The sequence below is a fragment of the Doryrhamphus excisus genome, linkage group LG5 (genome assembly GCF_037039965.1).
Source record: "Doryrhamphus excisus strain RoL-2023G ecotype Guam linkage group LG5, RoL_Dexc_Guam_v1.1, whole genome shotgun sequence".
Classification (NCBI taxonomy): Eukaryota; Metazoa; Chordata; class Actinopteri; order Syngnathiformes; family Syngnathidae; genus Doryrhamphus; species Doryrhamphus excisus.
In genome coordinates this window covers 3,113,132-3,133,840 of record NC_136361.1, presented here as the reverse complement: position 1 = coordinate 3,133,840, position 20,709 = coordinate 3,113,132, and the positions used below count along the sequence as shown (strand labels likewise).

General features: G+C 44.5%; 2 protein-coding genes across 5 annotated transcripts in view; one reads left to right on the top strand and one right to left on the bottom strand.

The window, feature by feature from the left end:
- The window catches only part of pola1 (polymerase (DNA directed), alpha 1), a 48,583-nt gene extending 28,002 nt beyond the window's left edge, over positions 1-20,581 (bottom strand). The window contains exons 1-29 of one of the 3 annotated variants that reach the window (XM_078790588.1): positions 20,348-20,581; positions 20,205-20,266; positions 19,606-19,703; positions 12,068-12,142; positions 11,682-11,809; positions 11,505-11,601; positions 11,361-11,438; positions 11,166-11,281; positions 10,909-10,971; positions 10,728-10,829; positions 10,527-10,656; positions 10,286-10,436; positions 10,010-10,179; positions 9,828-9,940; positions 9,372-9,485; positions 9,137-9,211; positions 8,923-9,061; positions 8,694-8,848; positions 8,531-8,615; positions 8,400-8,461; positions 8,201-8,290; positions 7,764-7,880; positions 7,514-7,689; positions 6,490-6,619; positions 6,275-6,394; positions 6,121-6,211; positions 5,927-6,051; positions 5,651-5,800; positions 5,449-5,571 (exon numbers count right to left, since the gene is read on the bottom strand). In XM_078790588.1, the coding sequence (XP_078646714.1) occupies positions 5,449-5,571; positions 5,651-5,800; positions 5,927-6,051; positions 6,121-6,211; positions 6,275-6,394; positions 6,490-6,619; positions 7,514-7,689; positions 7,764-7,880; positions 8,201-8,290; positions 8,400-8,461; positions 8,531-8,615; positions 8,694-8,848; positions 8,923-9,061; positions 9,137-9,211; positions 9,372-9,485; positions 9,828-9,940; positions 10,010-10,179; positions 10,286-10,436; positions 10,527-10,656; positions 10,728-10,829; positions 10,909-10,971; positions 11,166-11,281; positions 11,361-11,438; positions 11,505-11,601; positions 11,682-11,809; positions 12,068-12,116 (2,949 nt within the window). In that variant the 5' untranslated portion in view covers positions 12,117-12,142; positions 19,606-19,703; positions 20,205-20,266; positions 20,348-20,581. Of the gene's footprint in view, positions 1-5,448; positions 5,572-5,650; positions 5,801-5,926; positions 6,052-6,120; positions 6,212-6,274; positions 6,395-6,489; positions 6,620-7,513; positions 7,690-7,763; positions 7,881-8,200; positions 8,291-8,399; positions 8,462-8,530; positions 8,616-8,693; positions 8,849-8,922; positions 9,062-9,136; positions 9,212-9,371; positions 9,486-9,827; positions 9,941-10,009; positions 10,180-10,285; positions 10,437-10,526; positions 10,657-10,727; positions 10,830-10,908; positions 10,972-11,165; positions 11,282-11,360; positions 11,439-11,504; positions 11,602-11,681; positions 11,810-12,067; positions 12,143-19,605; positions 19,704-20,204 lie in introns of all 3 variants that reach the window. The other 2 variants (XM_078790590.1, XM_078790589.1) reach the window with 2 other exon arrangements.
- Positions 12,589-20,696, top strand: pcyt1ba (phosphate cytidylyltransferase 1B, choline a). Of its 2 annotated transcripts, none has more exons than XM_078790592.1 (8): positions 12,589-12,680; positions 15,626-15,725; positions 16,604-16,720; positions 16,793-16,944; positions 17,046-17,124; positions 18,801-18,943; positions 19,012-19,200; positions 19,283-20,696. In XM_078790592.1, the coding sequence occupies exons 2-8, from the start codon at positions 15,626-15,628 to the stop codon at positions 19,535-19,537; spliced, it is 1,035 nt and encodes a 344-aa protein (XP_078646718.1). In that variant the 5' UTR covers positions 12,589-12,680; the 3' UTR covers positions 19,538-20,696. The 2 variants fall into 2 exon arrangements, with proteins under 2 accessions (XP_078646718.1, XP_078646717.1); XM_078790591.1 differs by lacking the exon at positions 12,589-12,680 and adding an exon at positions 13,463-13,672.
- The last annotated feature ends 13 nt before the right edge of the window (positions 20,697-20,709 follow it).

The following is a 20,709-nucleotide window of genomic DNA, read 5'->3' as shown; positions in this document are numbered from 1 at the left end:
GCGTGAGTGCTCATCGTGTGACACACACACACACACACACACTGCGAATCATGAATCAAAAGAACGGCGTGCAAAGAGAAGACCTTCAGCTGTCACTTCGTTAGCTAGACCGACGCAATCTTATGATTCATTGCAAGATATTCATCACGGACGCCTGCTGTGGTGGAAAAATGACACTTATTGTTATTATTATTATACTTTATGCAAGGTATTGTAATTTTTTTTGTATTCGTGAAACAGTTTATAATGCACCTTGTTCATCATGAAGCTGTTTTGATGGAGATGGCGGCACATGCAAATTACAAAAATACATCATCTAATTCTCCAGTATGTTTTTACTGAAGTGTCGACCTTAATTGACTTGAAAAAGACCGAATGGATCCCGCCAATCCTCGGCATTCCGCACGGGATGAGCGCACGAGGGCGAGCATGTTAAACTGCTGCGGCTGAGAGCCCTTGTAAAAAGATCCCGGGGGCAACAGTGACGATTGTTTTGAAAAGCACGCGGATGAAAAGCATTTTGGGATGACAGTACCGCAACTGAAATAGCACCTGTGGAGGAACACACCACTGTCAGAGCTGCAGGGGGGGGGGGAGATGCATGACAAACACAAAGAGAGAAGATTTACTTAAAGATTTACCGCCTTTCCCGCGTTTCTGCACACAAAACTAGCAGAGAATGTGAAGAGATGGCGTAGCCGCGTTCTCACGTCTGATTTAATACGGCCGGCTGACATCACAAAATGCTGGCGGTCGTCGTAAATAACTCCCACGACGACAGCAACGCGCCTGCGCTCCCGCTCAATTAGGAAATACGGCGCGCTAACAGATGGAAAGGACACATTCCAGCGAAGCCGCGTTGCCGCCGACACGGGCAAAGTCAATCGCAAACAAGCGATACGTCACGTCCAAGCTGACAAACTGAAATTTACTAAGTTGGGGAAGATTAAACAGCCTTTTGTCCAAAATCAGTGCAAGGTTAAGTCGATGTATGCCCGACTTTTGGATGGCACTACTCGAACTGTCGCTGTCCCGTGGTGGAATATGGCCCATTAGTCCGAAAATATGCATATTTAAGAAAATCTTACATATTTTTTTCCCCAAATGAAGCATTTTCCCGAGCATAAAAATGTCTAAATGCAAATACACTCTGGACTGGTGGCCAGCCAATCACAGGGCACATATAGACAAACAACCATTCACACTACACATTCATACCTATGGACAATTTGGAGTCGCTAATGAACCTAGCATGTTTTTGGAATGTGGGAGGAAACCCACTCATGCACGGGGAGAACATGCAAACTCCACACAGAGATGGCCGAGGGTGGAATTGAACTGGGGTCTCCTAGCCGTGAGGCCTGCACGTCTGACTCATGGTGTCATCTTACAAACAACATTTACCTCATCGCACAGCAACTTAACACCCAAAAGGTACCATTAATTCGTTAATTTTCTACTGCTTATCCTCACGAGGGTCTTTGGGATGGTACTACAGAACTCCTCGCCGCTGTCCCGTGGTGGAATATGGCCTGTTAGACCGAAAATATGCATATTTAAGAAAATCTTACATATTTTTTTCCCACTAATCACGTGGTCTGTTTTCAAATTCTGTGTTGTCCTGCTGACACAAATCATAAAATATCGTGTTTGTCCAGCATTAATTGGAGCAAAAGCAAGAAAGCAGGCTGCTGAGCTTTGCTTGCAGGCCCATAATTATACACAATTAAGTTAAAATTTTGGGAATTTGGAAATGCAGTGTTTTCAGAATGCTTCCTTCCGTATTTTGTGCCATGGTAAATGACTACAAACACCTTAACTGACTGCTAATTGCTCATCAAGGAAAGCCATGTTGGAATGATCCTCTCATTCCCGGCTGCGTGAGGAAAAACAGGATTGAGACACCCAGGCGTTTCGATCAATCCTGTGTCAGGTACAATCCCGGCCATAAGTCCGGTCTCACGTGGCCTCGTTAGCGAGTGTTACTTGACGGGACACTTTGGACGTGGAAATGTCGTCCCCATTCGGCTTTGTGCCACCTCGGACGAGCTAATGGAGCCAAAATAGCAGCGCTGCTCCCATGTGACTATTTGTTAAGTCCGGAGTAAAGCCAGCTCTTTAAGAGGGGGGTTGGGGGAGGGGGACAAGAGTGTGAAAACATGCGGGCCTCGTTTCCACACCGACATGAAAAAATGACCCTGTTTGATTCCGGGACAGTAGCAGCAGAAAATGGGCGCAACAATACTTAGGCACACATGATCACGGGTGGCGGATTCCGGCGTCTAATTCTGGGAAATGATTTACGATTCCTGAGACAAGACGAATGACACAAAATCTGAAGGAGCGACACAGAGGGCAACAATATTTACCTTGACTTGATTACAAGCGCACACATCGGCACGGTAGGGGGGGTTAACCTAAACGACTCTGTGACCCCCTCGGCACCCTTCGCCACGGTTACCCAAGCTCGCGTCTATCCCTCACTGCGCATGCCATCCAATAATGTCAACTAGCAGCTCCTGTCAGGCTGTTTTTAAACACAAGGACAGAGACTCAATTACACGGCTTTTAGGGAGTCATCCTGCACCTCCGCCACGCGCACCTGCCGACGGCCGTCACATTTGCTGGCAGAGAAGTCAAAGGTCAAACCAATATGCATTCCATAACAAATCAGCGGCTTCCAGCCGGCTGCGTTGTTTACATCACTTGATTAGCAACGACACGGTTACTTTTTATAATCAGTCGCCGAGCGCCAATCCAAAAAAAAAGTGGAGTCAAGTGTTTCGTCGCGCACTCAATTTGCCGCAAGTAGCAACATTAACACCGCGGCGGAAAATTAACACCGCCAACAGATCCTGAAGTCTTAATCGCGCGTTTGAATGCTTTTATTTTCAAGTCTGACGTCGGAGTTCCGAGTATGAAATAATGCACGGGCGCTCTCCGGACAATAAATGTCTTCCTGGTGTGATGAATGCATTTTTAGCATCCTATTATAACTGCTTGTTGTCTACGTTTCATATCGCTGGCCGACATACAAAAGAACCCGAAATAACGCCGAGGGGGCTGAGCGGGACATCAATCTGCGGCGGTATCGCGGCCGTGTCATTCGAAACCTTCCCCTTCCTCTTAATACCCCCCGCCCCCTTCCAAATACCCGCACATACCAGGACAGAGTCGGCCAACAACAAATGGTCCGCCGACAAAGGCCAGAGTTCGGCCAGTAGCACTTGTGCGCGTACCCAAACCCAAATATGAACACGGCCAAACATTTAGACTCCAGTGATAAGATCAAACAAGACATAAGAGTCCCGGGGGTCGAGGAGGGGCGGCGGGGGGCTTGCTCATATTAACTTGCCGCCGAAAGCCAGTGATCTCCTTCCAACGCAGCTTTCGAGTCGCTGTCACATAAGCTCAATTTAAAACGGCGAGCGCCAATCAATAAATAAACCCAACGCATTCCCGCTGGACATTGGTCCAAACGGAATGCTTGGTAGAGGACGGGTGGTGGTGGTGGGGGGGGGGTAGGTGTGCGCGTGTTACGATTACAAAAATAAAAAGCCTCCTAAATCACGATACCGAAGTAGAGTGCAAATGTGACGATTGAAACAGGGGGGGGGAGGGGAAGGGGTGGGGGCGCAAACGCCAATATCCACAAATACACCGGGATGCCGCTTATAAATGCCAGCTGGCCTTTCTGTCCGTCTCGCTGCCGTCGGAAACTACAGAGCAGCGCGTGGGCTGACGGGCGAGTTGATGTCAGGGCTCAGAAACTCCAGAAAGTTCCCTCCATTTTGATTTCCTATGGAAGAAGCTGATCCAATCAGGATTTATTGCACGTTATGACGCTAGATCAACATCCAAACTTACATACTATATATAAAAAAACATTTGCTGATATTCTTTTAGCTCATCGGGTAGTCATCTAGTCAAATAAAGACAAAAATCAGTTGTCCACATGCCTGAGTTTGCATATCTGCTAATACTGATACAATTCCAATACCAGAACAACATTTGATGACATAATATACAATAAATATCATACACAGAAATTAAAGCAGACTTGGTCATGGACTGGAGACGTCTGCAGGTGGTAACAAAAATTACTCTGATCGGCTCCATCCCTAGTGACAAAGCACATATAGACAAACAACCATTCACACTCACATTCATACCTATGGACAATTTGGAGTCGCTAATTAACCTAGCATGTTTTTGGAATGTGGGAGGAAACCGGAGTACCTGGAGATAACCCACGCATGCACGGGGAGAACATGTAAACTCCACACAGAAATGGCAGAGGGTGGAATTGAATCCTGGCCTGCACGTCTGACTCATGGTGTCATCTTACAAACAACATTTACCTCATCACACAGCAACTTAACACCCAAAATTCGTTAATTTTCTGCCGCTTATCGTCACAAAGGTCGCGGGGGTGCTGGAGCCTATCCCAGCTGTCTTTGGGCGAGAGGCGGGGTACACCCTGGACTGGTGGCCAGCCAATCACAGGGCACATATAGACAAACAACCATTCACACTCACATTCATACCTATGGACAATTTGGAGTCGCTAATTAACCTAGCATGTTTTTGGAATGTGGGAGGAAACCCACGCATGCACGGGGAGAACATGCAAACTCCACACAGAGATGGCCAAGGGTGGAATTGAACCCTGGTCTCCTAGCTGTGAGGTCTGCGCGCTAACCACTCGACCGCCGTGAAGTTGAACAGTAGTTTCCAAGTCACAGCAAATGTTACAATGCCGAGTGTAGAAGAGGCCATTGATTCCATGGATTAAAAGCGGTAGTCGACATGAAAAGCGTCCTAATAATAAAGTTGTAGATACTGAGTGACTGCAGGCATAAACAGGCTGACAAAATAACAAAAACACACCGGAGTTCCAACCCTGCCCTCTATTAGGGAACACAATGCATGTGGAAGGAGATCTTAATGAAGGACTCCCCTGAGGCAGAGCGGAGGATGTTTCGCTGTTAGAGCTCATTAAACCGACACGACGGCGACACTACCGACATGGCCGGGTGCGAGGTGTTCGCTAACACGACCAGATTTAGCCGTTTATGTCACGCAAGACACGTCTCTTTGCGCCTATTTACTGAGCGCGTGCACAACCGTGTTGTTCCATTAGCGAGTGTTGAAAGAAGATTTAACATGGAGACGTGAGTGTGTTTGTGCTGACAATATTTAACAATATTTACATTGCATTAATGAAGGCAAATATATTTATTTTAGGCTCAATTCTATTAGGAAAACAGGAGTGTTAAGGAGGCGTTGAAGGGGAAGTAGGAGGGAAGGGGTCGGATGGTGGAGTATATTGTAATACAGCATTGCCCTCTTGTGGATGGCGTAAGAATTGCTTGTTTTTTTTGTTTGGAGGTTCTTTCTATTCTGTGTGTAAGATTACCTGAGTGGAAATACTGTGTGTGGACTTACCTCTCGACCCTTGTGTGTGACCAGGGCGGCGAGTGGTTTGGCATAGAAGCGACTGTAGCTGAATCCCAGGCAGCCGTACATGCTGTTAGCCGTTAGCTTCAAGGCCTTCTGGCGGATGTCATACTGAAAAAAAGCACACAAAAATAGATACATATTTTGTGGTGTGTGTGTAGTTGTGTGAGTTGTACATGTGTGTGTGTACCTGCAGGTACAGATCCGGGTTGAGGTCCGGCTGCTTCATCAGCTGTTTAACCTGTTTGCGCCTTTCCACCAGCTTCCTGATCTCCTTGGGCAGGATCCCCATATCCAGGTCGCAATCCGGAATCTCCGGGATCTCTTCTGTGTCATCCTCCTGTTGCCATAGAAACCACACGGCAATTGAAACATCTGCGCCTAGACCAGGTTGAGTTTTTAAAAAAACAAAAAACCAACACTGGTTGGTCAGGCGTGAAGTGAAGTGAAGTCCACAAACACGCACCCGGTTCCTCTTCTGTGTGCTGGAAGCTTCTCGCTGCACAGTGGTGAAGCAGATGTTGAACTCCTGGATGATGGACGGATACAGGCTGTTGAAGTCCAGCAGCAGCACAAACTTGTCGTAGAATCCTGCAGAGAGAAGCGGCTTTCAGAAGACTACTTTATGTCCAAAAGGCACTTTTTTAACACCACACCCACCAACTTTAGGGTCCAACACCAGCCCTCCTGCATAGGCGGCCTTCTTCTTACGCTTCCCTTTCCCAGCATCCACTTCTTCCTCTCCTTCAAGCTGGAAAAAACACCAGTAATGTTTGTTTCATGCACATCTAAGTAAATACGGTTGAGGTGTTACCGTATCCATCTGCATTTTCTTAAAGTAGGATTTGTCTGGGACGATGTAGTTCTTGTCGTGGAAGGCGTGAAGCAACAGGAACTCGTTCCTTTCGGCTCGACCGCCCATCAGAGTACGAGACTGCGGGGAAGACGATGATAAAATAAAGCTTTATCTGGTCGTAAAACATAATTGAATGTTTCAAAGGTTACTGTGAGTGATGAGTGATGCGTTACCATGACGTTGCCGGCGATGTTGGTGATCTGCAGGGCGAGCGGCAGCACGTTGAGCTCACACATCATTTGGAGGATCAGCTTGGCGTCGTTCCACGTCAGCTCCAACAGGTAGAGCAGGTGAGGAGAATCGCTGGTACAGAGAGCATAAAGATTTTTGGTTAAAAAAAAGAGACTTTATGCAAACCATAAAAGGTCACTTTGAGATGTTATATTACTCAAAAGACAAAAAAATATGAATTATCCCTTTTACCATGTCTTCCAGATCATTAATCAAAAGTTTTTCTGTAGTTTCACTGGTCCTGGGACTTGTACTGGGTATCAAAAATATTTAAAATTTAACATGTGCTGCCTGACCATTAAAGTAGAGTGGTAGGTGGTGTTTTGGCGACACCTAGTGGCCACAATATTTCATTGCGTTTAGCTTGTGAAAGGTACACATTGAATGACAGATTATTGAAGGCTTTTTAAAATACTTTTTGAGTTTTGTATAATTGAAAAAGACCAACTCTCATTCAGCTCACACAATAAATGAAACTTTCAACATGAAACACTCTTAATGTCCATCATAATAATCATAATCATATCATGCCCACAGGACAATGAACAACTGTTTCCTGTTTTCCTTGTTTTGGTGATGTGCTCAAGGACACAAGGTCAGTCAGGCTTAAACTCTGAATGAGTGTTTGGCAACAAAATGTGTGTAGAGTATGAAAAAGTCTTTGTATGTAGAAAATAATCTAAAATGAACAGCCTGTGTGCGCCTGTCATAAGCTAAACACAATGAAATATTGTGGCCACTAGGTGTCGCCAGAAAACCACCCACCACCCTACTTTAATGGTGAGGCAGCTCATGGTAAATTTTAAATATTTTTGATACCCAGTACAAGTCCCAGGACCAGTGAAACTACAGAAAAACGTATGATTAATGATCCGGAAGACACGGTAAAAGGGATAATTAATATTTTTTTGAGTCTTTTGAATAATATAAGATCTCAAAGGGACCTTAGGCGATATAAAAACACACCTGTAAAGATTCCTGATGTTCTCTTGTGGGACGGTGGCTCGCTCCGTCTTCAGCACCTGTGCGGCCAGTTCAGTCAGATGGTAACTCTTACAGCGGATCAGCTCCTTGGCCGAGATCTCGATGTCGCACACCAGACGGCCGCAGGTGGCGCTCTTCTCTGCGTAGGCGCTGCGGCCCTGCGTGGAAATAAGTCCTTTTCCGTTAATATGCAAAAATTGAAAAAAAATGAGGCACGACGTGCTGTCCTCACCCCTAATTTGGGCATGTTGGCCCTCCTGAGGCGTCCGATCTTGGACCAGTGTGGAACTTTGCAGTAGTTGATTCGCTGCAGCAGCACTTCAAGGTCAAAGCCGAAAATGTCATGACCCTTTAGAGCACAATGAGAGAAGCTTGTTTGAAATATTTAATGTGTTAACCCTTGTATTATGTTACGGGTCAATTTGACCCGTTTCAGTTTTTTTTCCTCATCTAGGGTCATTAACACAAAAACTGAAACGGGTCAAAGTGACTAGTTAACCTTTCAGTTTCAGTTTTTGTGTTAATGACCCTAGATGAGGAAAAGTCACAAAATTTCATGAAAAAAAAGAAAGGATAACCAGTACTTTGGTCAACACAAAAACTGAAACGGGTCAAATTGACCTGTAACATAATACAAGGGTTAAATATTATATGGGGAGGGGCACTCACCACAAGAACATCTGGATCAATTTTGTGCATCTTGGCTAGGAAGAAGCCGAGTAGAGTCCGCTCTGTCATTGCTATCTCCACTTTTACGTTCTACGTAGAAGGCAAGATTTTAAATGGTGCATTTTAATTCCTTGATTATTTTCTTAAATACTGCTATATAATATTTGTGTTTTCTCTAAACTACCATTTTCTAACTCACCTTCTTTCTCACAGCGTCATTAAAGTCGTACGGAAAGATGCAGTCATTGGGTTTGGTCACCACTGTGAAAGGAAATAGAAATGTATCCGCTCTGATGGCATCTTAGCGGGAATGAACAAAATAATTCTCACCACAAAAGTGAGTCTGATAAGGAGGCTGAGGTGGAGCTTTGTCCATGTGGAAGCCATAGTGAACGAGAGCAGCCAAGGACACAATCTGCACGAGGAAGGAAGACATCAGAGGCGTAGGAACATCTAAAGGTGCCTCGAAAGTCAATAATAATAATGCTCCGACCTCATTGTGATGGGTCTTGGGGTTCTGGATGGTCTTGATGCTGATGGACATGACTGTGACGGGCGGCGGTGCCAAGTCTTTCACCACGGTGATCAGATCCGCTCTCGGGGCCAGAGCCTCCACTTTGCACCAGCTGACCGCCTGGTTCAGTAGCTCTATTGCACAGAACAACAAGTCATGATGGGATACTTCAATGCACTAATATTAATATTTTTTAATCTGTTCTCACGTGGCGTCTTGATCTCCAACCAGCACGGCCCTTTAATCTTCCTACTCAGGAGGAAATGCTCTAAGCTGGAAGTGTTGGTTCCAAAAATGTGGGAAAACGTGGCTCCGTTGAGGTCCGACGGCAGAGCAGGGAAGTCCGCCTGCCAAGATCAGAAGATAGCAAAATATATGAATATGAGATATGTGCTACTCCTGCCATGTCTGCATTTACTCACAGAATAGCGGACTTCCAGGTACTCTGATTGCGTGGGAACGTCGGGAATCTCAAAGGCATAGTTCTTCTCCACTTTCTGTAGATAAGTTGGTAAGCAAACAGCATGACATTTACATGTTTCTCTCTTTCACTGATAGTGTTTTTTCATAAAAGGTTGATGTCCCACTTTGTTCAGTGGTCCTTAAATGCACCATAGTTTCATGCTGTAAGGCAAATGTTCTTTTTTTTTAATGTACCTTGGACTTAAACTTCATGATTTTGAACTTGTCAGTGAGCTGACTGATCTCGTGGTAGACGTCCATCATTTCTACAGGCGTATTGGACACTTCCCCCGTCTTAGGGTTGACTTTCTGTGGAGGAAAAAAACAAGCATTTAATGCTACGATGCAAATATTAATAAATATGTACAGATTTAGCAGCTACGATGTTAGGCATATATGAACACCAGTGAAAGAGTACAATATAAGAGTTACATAAGAGTCGAGTCAGGGTACCTTCCGGACTTGGTAAGACCCCCTCTAGTAGATATCGACTTGGAAACGCTTTTTATAGACAACTAAAAGTGGATTGTATTTGTACTTCTGCAATATTCTTGGGTCGTCTTGCATGCAGATCTCTTTTAAGCTCCACCCACATATTTCCAATGAGGCTTTGTTTGTGGTGACGCAAGAAACACAGCGTAGAAATCTTACATATTCACGTGGCAGGATATACATGGTGCGTTCAATGTTCCTGACAGAGACGCAGCAGCTCGTGTGTGACTGGGCCGACTCGATCCACACCTTTCCAAACAGGTACACCACACCTGTGAGGAGTCAGGAGGGGCTTTGGTTAGTATGCTCTTAAAGGGACAGACACGTGTATTTGTTTTTACCTGCTTGGCTGTAAGGGTCTTCAAAAGCGTCCAGCCAATAGAATCTAAGCACCTGCTCGCCATCAGCGCCCTCCACCAGCGGAAGCTTGCTGGAGTCCACCAGCACCTCTGCCGGGACCTCGATGAGAGGACCCTCCTCGTCCTCCTGCCCCCAAGAGCCTCCGATTTTTCTGCATCCAGAAATACATTTACAAAAGGTGGTAATATGTATCACAGAACGTGGATAGTCATCTTCTTAGCCGTGGGTAGACGCGTCACCAAGCAACAGGGACTCACAGGAAGACCGGGTCCTGAGGCTCGACTTTGACAGGAGCCTCGGCCGGTGTTGTACAATCAGCCTGGGTCTCTTCTCTGAATGCACGTTCCTCAGGTATGACCTCCATGGGCTCATCAAAGTCCATCCCGTCTAATGCCATGTCCTCATCTACTGTGTGTGTGTGTTGGGGGGGGGGCAGTAACCTTTAAGTTATCTCAGAATCGAACACAAGACACCTCATTATGGATCTTTTTCAGTCACCTTCCTCTTGCTTCTGCGCTGCTGGTTCTGTCTCCTTCTGAACCACGGTTGTCGAAGCAGGTACGGGTGACAGCCTGAGGGCTTCAGAAAATGGCGGCCGGACCGTTTTAGCCATTGCTGGAGTGAGCACCTTGTATCACACATAAACACCCTGTGGTTTAAAAGAATCCAAAGCAGTCATTTCAAGAACTGAACATTTACTTTGGGCATCTGAGGCTTGATTGAAAAGGGATTCAAGGGCGATCCCAGGGACTTTTTTTTCTTCAGCATGACCACCGGTGGAGGAGCCAGGACCGAGGGTTTCTGGGTAGGAAAAACCGAGACATATTGGCAAAGAGTCTGACTTTTTGGGAAAAGTGTGCTTGTGCGTGTGTGTAGCAACCTCTGAGTGGAGATCCTGCAGGATGTCCCCCAAAAGATCATCTTTGGACAAGTCCACATCTTTCTGCAGAGGATGCAAGAAAAATGTTTAATAGACAACAAATTTATAGAAACATTTTAATGTAATGTACAACAATAAACAAATTTTGTCTCCCTTAATAAAAGGTTTTATTAAAAAAATGCATTTTGTGTTCAATTTTAACATTAATTAGTTTACTACATCCATCTTAATTACTTTCCAAGGCAAACATAACACACCTCGGCTGGCTTCTTCACATTGCTGTTCATGAAGAGGCTCTTGATGGTGTTGGGCTTTGCCACTGCTGCTTTTTTCACATGTTTCTTCCCGTCTGCCCCTTTGGCTCTCGTATTTCCTGTCAAAGACGACCACCACCGAAGGGGTCACTCACTGAAACATAATCTATATACTCAACTAAGCAATACCGCCAATACCTCGGGTTTTTTCCACTACGTCGTCATCCAAGTCATCATCAAAGATCTCTCTTCCGTCCTCCACGTACCCGACTCCATCTGAGAGGCGACAAAGATGTTAGGGAATTGTTGATCACATGGATTATGACGGCGGTCAAGACTCACCATCATCAACAATCCAGTCGTCTTCTTGTCGATCCCGTACCATTTTGGAATATTGTTCTTCATCTACTTCTTCATAGACGCTGCTAAACTCCTCCACCTGTGGGGGAAAAAAAGTCAAAATACATAGCATGTAGCATGTACCCCAGCTTCAGTACACTTGTTTCCTTTGACACTAACCTCATATTTGACCTTCTCCCCTCTCTTGGCTTTTTTCAGCTGCTCCAGAGCGGACTTCCGTCCCACTTTCTCCTTCTTCTCCCGTCTGGAACGAGACTTGGCCAAACCACAGGCATCACCTCCATCCTCTGCCAGGGAGACACAAGTAACACATTCAGGTAGTCATATGCTAGCAGCCCACTTATTTAATACTAGACAGCAAACCATGTAACTGTTTTGTCAACTACAGAATTATCCATTCAGACATAAACATAGCTAGTTAAGCTACATTACACATATATACAACAATGCAGCATGAGTGATAGTTAAGCTAACGACCGAGTTAGCTCCGTTGACACAAGCTAGCTATGCTTACAAGTAACACCGACTTAAAAAAAAAAACTCACCTCCCTCCGCCGTGTCCATGTCTTTGTTTTGGTTCGAGACGGGCGACATGACTTTTGTCCGGTTTTGTCGCTCAGCTGTTCAACAACACGAAGAGCAAGTCAACACAACAAGCAAGGCCGCGCCAAATCTTCCCGGGGAAAGTCATATACCGGAAGTGAGATCACAGCCAATGAAAGTAGGCGCTCATGTACGTATTTTACCACACGGTGGCAGCGTTGGACACATATTGCACATACAGTAGTTTTTTACAGTAGTTATTTTTGATCAAAAAGTTTACAATAATATATCATTACAAACGCCATAATTAAATAAAAATGGTGAATAATAATTCAATAATGATTATAATTCTAAGTACATTCATAAATGTTTAATCATACGATTAGGGTCATTATACTGCACTCACAGAATCAAGTCGTTTCCATGGTGACGAGGCGGCGTTCAGGAGAGCACAATAGATTCGTGCTCCAGATTGGGGTCACTACAGTGGCTCCAATAAAAACACAAAGGCTGTTTTGTTGTCCATCCCCGCAGCCAGTTGTGGGGCTTTAGATTTACATTTCGCACAGAGACACTTTTTATGCTGTTTGGATTCCTGACCCGTTTGACTAAAAGGTGAGTTAGTTGACGTTTATTTGTCTTGGAGAAAGAAACATTAAAATAACTTATTTAATGACTCCTGTCGTAAGCGAAAATGACAACACATTAAAGAACAAAGACGACATTTAAGTTTAAACTGCGGTTGTATGTGGAATGTTCCCAAAAGTGAGATAGCAACAGTCAATTCTCCAAACAATAGCTAGCAAGGCATTTTAAATTAGGGTGGTCAATGGAACTACGTTAAAACTTGTCAAAATAAAAGTTTTGCAAAAAAAACCTATAGTTCTGTTCGATTGTTCACTGAGCAACACTGCTTGTCAATTGAACTTCCGGTGTTACGAGTCCTAAGCGTCGTAAATGCATTACGTGTGTCGCAACACTTTCAACTGACTGTATGGCGTCGCGGTGCATGTAAAGCTAATCGAAGCGGTTTCCTAAAACGTGTTTTCACATGATGGGAAGGCTAAATGTCTTTCTTCGGGGTTTAAAGGGCGGTTTCCGCCTGGATTCTCCTCTGTAGACTTTTTCTATAGAGTGTTGTCACCGCCCTCTGATTGGACGCGCGAGCTCTGCCGAGAATCAAAGATCGTCTAATAATTTAAGAGCAACGCATGCGCCACAAATGTATTCAACGTGGTATTGCGTTGTTTTTATTTTTTATTTATATTATTCTAACTAAGATGCACACTAGTTATAATGAACTGATGGCGATTCGTCATTTTTGTGCGCGGTGATTGTCTGGTATATTGTGCCTGGTGATTTGTGCAGAGTGGGGTCTCTTTGCAACTCGGTCCTCTGTGCAACCAGGAGCTCAGAGTGGATGAGAGAAGACAGACAAGGGTGGGGGCATGAGGGATGTGAGGGTGGAAGCAGGAGAAGAGGAAGAAAGACATAGTGGCGAGGAGATCATCTCACTGATGCTGAGTCACATAACCGAGGCGCCGCATCCCCATGAGTCTTTGGGAATAATGGAGGAGCTTGAACACACTTGCCCCCATCCTCGGACGGTAGGGCGGCTGTGTTTGTTTTCATGTGTGTACATTGCAGAAAGTGTGTGTGTGTGTATGCAAGGAAGACAAAAGGGCTTCTGGTGATGAAGCACATCCCTTTTTGTGTGTGACTGTGGGAGATGCCGAGTGGATAAGCGAGTGGGTAGCATGATAGCGCAGTGAAGACAAAGACACGCACCGATGTCCGTGCTCCCCTTCCGTCTTTAATCCTTTTCATGCCAGATGTTCCTTACTTATGCCAGCATGCGCCTTATTGACGTTGCTCATCCTGATAGGCCCCTGTGCTCATGGCCGGTTAAGCTTCACCATCTGTCCCGTGCTAAATGTTTGTAAGCGACATCCACCCCTCCCTTTTTTGCACCCGAGGAATCATGGGTAACTATCTCCATGCAACTCCTGTTGGGTTCGGAGAATGACATTGGCCTTCCAAACATAATTAGCATTATTACTCCGTTATTGATTGGAAAAGTGAAAGCGCCATTTCACGAGTCTAAACCACTTAGACTTAAGTCGGGCTCAGCTGATGAAAGGTAGACTACACCCTGGTCTACACGCGGGCATGTGACTCAACGAAAGGGAGGGGGATATATAGTCGGAATGTTCTGAACTCCTGTTTCCATGACAGGGTTGCAAATTAAAGAGTGTGCATAGCGTGGCTCAACTTCCTATAGTTGAGCAACAGCACCTCTGCTGGTTGCAGCCAAGTAGTGCACCTCATTTTGCATGTTTTGCTTTTTCAACATGCAATTTGAGGGAAAATACTCGGGTTACACAGAGAAATATGAGGAAAATTATGACAAAAATAGCTCAGATAACCGATAATTAAACATTCCAATGATGCCAGATTACCTGTACTGTGCGGGTGAGCGAATCAAACACTCCTTTTTTCATCGCATGTCATAACTTCCCCTGAGCTTGCTTGTCAACAAACTGTTAATTAAAGACATTTGACTTCCGTGTCGCCACCCCGGCTGTTGAGAGCGTGCGCCGGAATACAGCGCACCTCGCTGGGCCACAGCAGGTGGCTCCCTCTCCTTCTGTACTCTGGTTCTCCTGATCATAGTAATGAGGTAGTTGTAATGTCATACTATTTGATTGGGACTAATTAACAGGTACACTTTGTGTGTTTTTTTTTAAGACCCTTTTTCCGAGTAGGTTAATTTTGTGTGTGTAAGTCGCAGGAAGAAAAGCTCTGACTCGCTTCGGGAGGAGTAATTTGGCGCTATTTAATGGTTTGCAATAAGGACTGATCAGCTGACATTAGCATAAAAATTTGATATTGATTCATATTGCTAGTTCAGGACGTTACTATGATAATGCTACAGTTGAATACTATAATATACCAACCTCTGATGGATATCAGTCAGAAAGCCACTATGGAGTATCTTTAGTCTGCATGTATACATTTCTGGGCACCGAATATAGGACGACAACATCTGTTTTCCTGTATTTGGGTCAATATAATTATTATTTGACTGCAGCTGTCCATGCCACTTTGCAGCATAGCATAGCATATGAAATAAGGTCTAAACCATTAAATATGCAAAAAGTGGTCTGTGATGTAATTAAGCGCAAAAAAATAGTCACTGCTGTATGTTGTTGTTTACCTGCATAGAGCAGGATGGAAAGGATTAAAGTGATGTAATTAAGACTGAGTCGGCCACTGTTTTGTCCCGATGGGGCTGCTGATCTTCACATGTCAGCCCCGTTCCCTGACGTCCATGGAGACAGATTCCTTTTCCGTCACCTCGCGTTCCCCTTGTGCCGCCCGCGACCGTCTGAATGTATCATGTACTGTATCTGTCATACCGTGGCTTTATTTCACCGCCTCATGTTTTCAGTGCATTACCGACAGCAGCTCCGCCCGCATCGCACTCCGTTGTTTTATCACGTAGCGGACTTCTATCCATTACCCTAATGACCCATCTATCTTTGCCGTATCCCTCTCAGATGCTGACCGAGCCTGCCATCTTCGCCGCAGAGAGCAGCTGCAACTGCCGCGCCCCTCACGAGAAGCTCACCGTCGCTCAAGCCCGCCAAGGCACCCCAGGTAGGAAACCTTGACAGGGTGACCTTGGCGCTATGATGCAATGACGCGCAAGACAATAATCCCCTGAAGGTCAACCAAGGGCAAAATGAGTATGCAAATAATTCATGTCATGATGCAGAATAGTGAACATAGAAAAGCAAAAGTGGTACAGTACAAAACTCAAACCATCATTTTCATATGTCAGCTCGGTGAGCATCCAAGGGATTCATGCCACAAAAGAGTGATGATAACCACAGAACAGGAAATGGAACTTGTCTTAGGTATTTGGTTCCGGACCCGGCTGTCATATAATTTCCGCAAAAGTAGGATTCTTTATTTATAAATGGAATGTTTTTCATCATTCTTCTAAATTATGGTTTCTAATATTGTTAGTGCCATCTAGACATGAAGTAGCAGCCCTATAGTCACATTAACGCTCCTATTAGCCAATATAGTAGAGTCAAACTCGGGGCTCATGGAATATTACAGTAAGACTACTTCACTTTAGTTTTATTTACTTTCAGTGTTTATGCTTGTGTGGCAGTTAAGAATGCTAAAATGTCACTTTAAAGATTTTATAATGTGACAAATTTGACTTTTATATTTTATTAATCATTTATAAAATAATTTAGAAAATATATATTTTAATAAAAAATATTTGTATTTTATGGGAATAATTGCGTGAAAATTAAATTTTGTACAATAAATAAAACTATAAAATTTTTTTATATTTTATTAATAATTTATTTTACAAAATTATAATTAATTATAAATATATATTTTACTAAAAATATTTTTGGTATTTTATGGGAATAATTGTGTGAAATTTTAATTTTGTAAATTAAATAAAACAATTTAAAAATAATAAATTCATCAAATTTTTCCATTGTGCATCTCAGTGGACCGTCCAGTGAGAGTCTACGCCGACGGCATCTTCGACTTGTTCCACTCTGGCCATGCTCGTGCTCTCATGCAGGCCAAGAACCTCTTCCCTAACACCTACCTCATCGTGGGAGGTAGGGGACAACCCGAAAAAAGCCGTCTTTAAAAGCGGCCGACACGACAATTAATGTGTGAATGTGTAACAGTGTGCAGTGACGACCTGACCCATAAGTACAAGGGCTTCACGGTCATGACGGAGACGGAACGATACGAAGCGCTAAGACACTGCCGCTACGTCGACGAGGTGCTGCGGGATGCTCCTTGGACGCTCACGGCTGAATTTCTGGAGAACCACAAGGTGCGGGCAAAGGGGTGGCAGCGTATGTGTTCAAACACAAAGGGTTAAGGCTGTGTGCCAACATCCAGCCATACACTTTCTATCTTTTAATTGTTTCTCAGATCGATTTTGTGGCTCATGATGATATCCCATACTCCTCAGCAGGGAGCGAGGATGTGTACAAACACATCAAGGAGGCAGGTTAGTATGAAACGCTTCCGGTATTAAATGAGTACTTGTGTCATATACAGTGGGGCAAAAAAGTATTTAGTCAGCCACCAATTGTGCAAGTTCTCCCACTTAAAAAGATGAGAGAGGCCTGTAATTTTCATCATAGGTACGCTTCAACTATGAGAGACAAAATGAGAAAAAAAAATCCAGATAATCATATTGTTTGATTTTTAAAGAATTTATTTGCAAATCATGGTGGAAAATAAGTATTTGGTCAAAAACAAAAGTTCATCTCAATACTTTGTGATATACCCTTTGTTGGCAATGACAGAGATCAAACGTTTTCTGTAACTCTTCACAAGATTTTCACACACTGTTGTAGGTATTTTGGCCCATTCCTCCATGCAGATCGCCTCTAGAGCAGTGATGTTTAGGGGCTGTCGCTGGGCAACACGGATTTTCAACTCCCTCCAAAGATTTTCTATGGGGTTGAGATCTGGAGACTGGCTAGGCCACTCCAGGACCTTGAAATGCTTCTTATGAAGCCACTCCTTCTTTGCCCGGGCGGTGTGTTTGGGATCGTTGTCATGCTGAAAGACCCAGCCACGTTTCATCTTCAGTGCCCTTGCTGATGGAAGAAGGTTTTCATTCAGAATCTCACGATACATGGCCCCATTCATTCTCCCATTTACACGGATCAGTTGTCCTGGTCCCTTTGCAGAAAAACAGCCCCAGAGCATGATGTTTCCACCCCCATGCTTCACAGTAGGTGTGGTGTTGTTTGGATGCAACTCAGCATTCTTTCTCCTCCAAACACGACGAGTTGAGTTGATACCAAAAAGTTCTATTTTGGTTTCATCTGACCATATTACATTCTCCCAATCCTCTTCTGGATCATCCAAATGCTCTCTAGCAAACTTCAGACGGGCTTGGACATGTACTGGCTTCAGCAGGGGGACACGTCTGGCACTGCAGGATTTGAGTCCCTGGCGGCGGAGTGTGTTACTTATGGTAGCCTTCGTTAATATGGTCCCAGCTCTCTGCAGGTCTTTCACTAGGTCCCCCCGTGTGGTTCTGGGATTTTTGCTCACCGTTCTTGTTATCATTTTGACCCCACGGGGTGAGATCTTGCGTGGAGCCCCAGATCGAGGGAGATTATCGGTGGTCTTGTAGGTCTTCCATTTTCTCACAATTGCTCCCACAGTTGATTTCTTCACACCAAGCTGCTTAACTATTGCAGATTCAGTCTTCCCAGCCTGGTGCAGGTCTACAATTTTGTTTCTGATGTCCTTTGACAGCTCTTTGGTCTTGGCCATAGTGGAGTTTGGAGTGTGACTGTCTGAGGTTGTGGACAGGTGTCTTTTATACTGATAACCAGTTCAAACAGGTGCCATCAATACAGGTAACGAGTGGAGGACAGAGGAGCTTCTTAAAGAAGAACTTACAGGTCTGTGAGAGCCACAAATCTTGCTTGTTTGTAGGTGACCAAATACTTATTTTCCACCATGATTTGCAAATAAATTCTTTAAAAATCAAACAATGTGATTATCTGGATTTTTTTTTCTCATTTTGTCTCTCATAGTTGAAGCGTACCTATGATGAAAATTACAGGCCTCTCTCATCTTTTTAAGTGGGAGAACTTGCACAATTGGTGGCTGACTAAATACTTTTTTGCCCCACTGTATATATATATGTATATACACCAGGTTTATTTGTGCCAACGCAACGCACCGAGGGGATATCCACGTCGGATATCATCACCAGAATCGTCCGAGACTACGACGTCTACGCCCGTCGCAACCTCCAACGTGGCTACACGGCCAAGGAGCTCAACGTCAGCTACATCAATGTGAGGCCCCTGATGGCGGATCCGCTGTATTTCTACTGTCTTTGTAATGTCAAATAAATACATCACAGGAAAAGAAGTACCGGCTGCAGAACCAAGTGGACCGCATGAAGGAGAAGGTTCGCAACGTGGAAGAAAAGAGCAAACATTTTGTTTACCGCGTAGAAGAGAAGAGTCACGACCTGATTCAGAAATGGGAGGAGAAATCCCGGGAGTTTATCGGAAACTTCCTGGAACTTTTCGGACCAGACGGGACATGGGTGAGCATCGCGAATGCACATTTTGGGGCCGCTTAAAATGGCGTTTAATTTGACTTTTCGCTCCTTGTTCGTGCTCGAGCAGAAGCAGGTGTTTCAGGAGCGCAGCGGCCGAATGCTGTCCTACGCTCTGTCCCCCCGGGAGTCCCCCTGCAGCAGCCCTCCGCGTGAACTGTCTCCCCAGCGCTCACCGTCGCCGCCGTCTCCGCCCGACCGCTGGCACAACGCACGCCCCTCGCCGCTTATATCCCCCAAAGGGGCGTCGGCCTCCGTGAGCAGCATGAGTGAAGGCGACGAGGATGATGCGGACACTCCCACGTGCTCACAGAACACTGCCTGAGAACTTGTGCACGCCCACAAACACGCACTTCCCACACAAAACACTGGATGGATACCAAAACACTTTACCTCAAGCAGAATACACAAGCCGTGGGGATTCTGTGCAAGAGAGGTCTGTTGTGGTCTGCTGTGTTGTCCAGGTGATTCAGGTGGATGATGATGGTTCACTGTATCACAGAAAAAGGTAGTCACACTAGATTGCTGATAGCCTTGTTAAGCCACATGCTTGTTTTTGTCCTTTTTTTTTGTAGAACACTGTCTCTTTAAGAGGCAATTTTTACTGTGATTATAATATAACGAGTCAAGACGGCACAAGCTATCATTTTAACACTTTACCAAGGCCAAACGTAGACTCTTAATTTGAAACAGGAAACGACGGAAACCCGTAATGTGGGAGCGGAATGCTGGGAAATGAAGTTAACTCGTGTGCTTTAAGCATTGCGCATTTCACTCAATTGTACGGTTACTAGCTGATTAATGTATTTATTTTTTGTCGTTTCATTACAATAATGACATGGCAACTAATATATATTTTTGTCGTTTCATTACAACAATGGCATGGCAACATTATGTAATTTAATTCGTGAAACAGGCTTGAGTACATGTCAAAGTGCCCGGATGTTAATGTAATCAATTAGCTAAACTTTACGTAAACTTCGAAGGCTGACCTTTGGGATGTATGGTTTCCACCGACTGTAACAGTTCCAGTAATATTATTTTGGTGAAACAGCTGTAAGATGTTTGTAGGAAAATGCGGTAAATAGGACAAATGAAACGGTAAATTGAATAATTGAATGTAATCAGAGCTCACCTGTTAGCATGTGCACAGCCATCTTGCCAGGAACTTCCGGTGCGTCACACTGGAGATGTGCGAGTCACGAACGAGTCGAAGGATTCGGGACTCGTCTCCGTGACCTCGTGTGTAACTCACGAGTCACTTCATTGGAACTCTACTGAAAAGTACTCGAGTTCCTAACACAATGAACAACTCTGAACGTTGAACTTTTGTCCGACACCTCACTTGATCCGCTAATTTTTCAGGGAGTATTATGTTCTCTAAAGGGAAGCTCACATTGAAAACGCCTTGAGAATGTATGTTTTTTTGTATTAAAATGTCCTAACAGCTTGGCATGTAAATAAAAACTTAGTGTTTGTGTGGTTTTTTTAAGAATA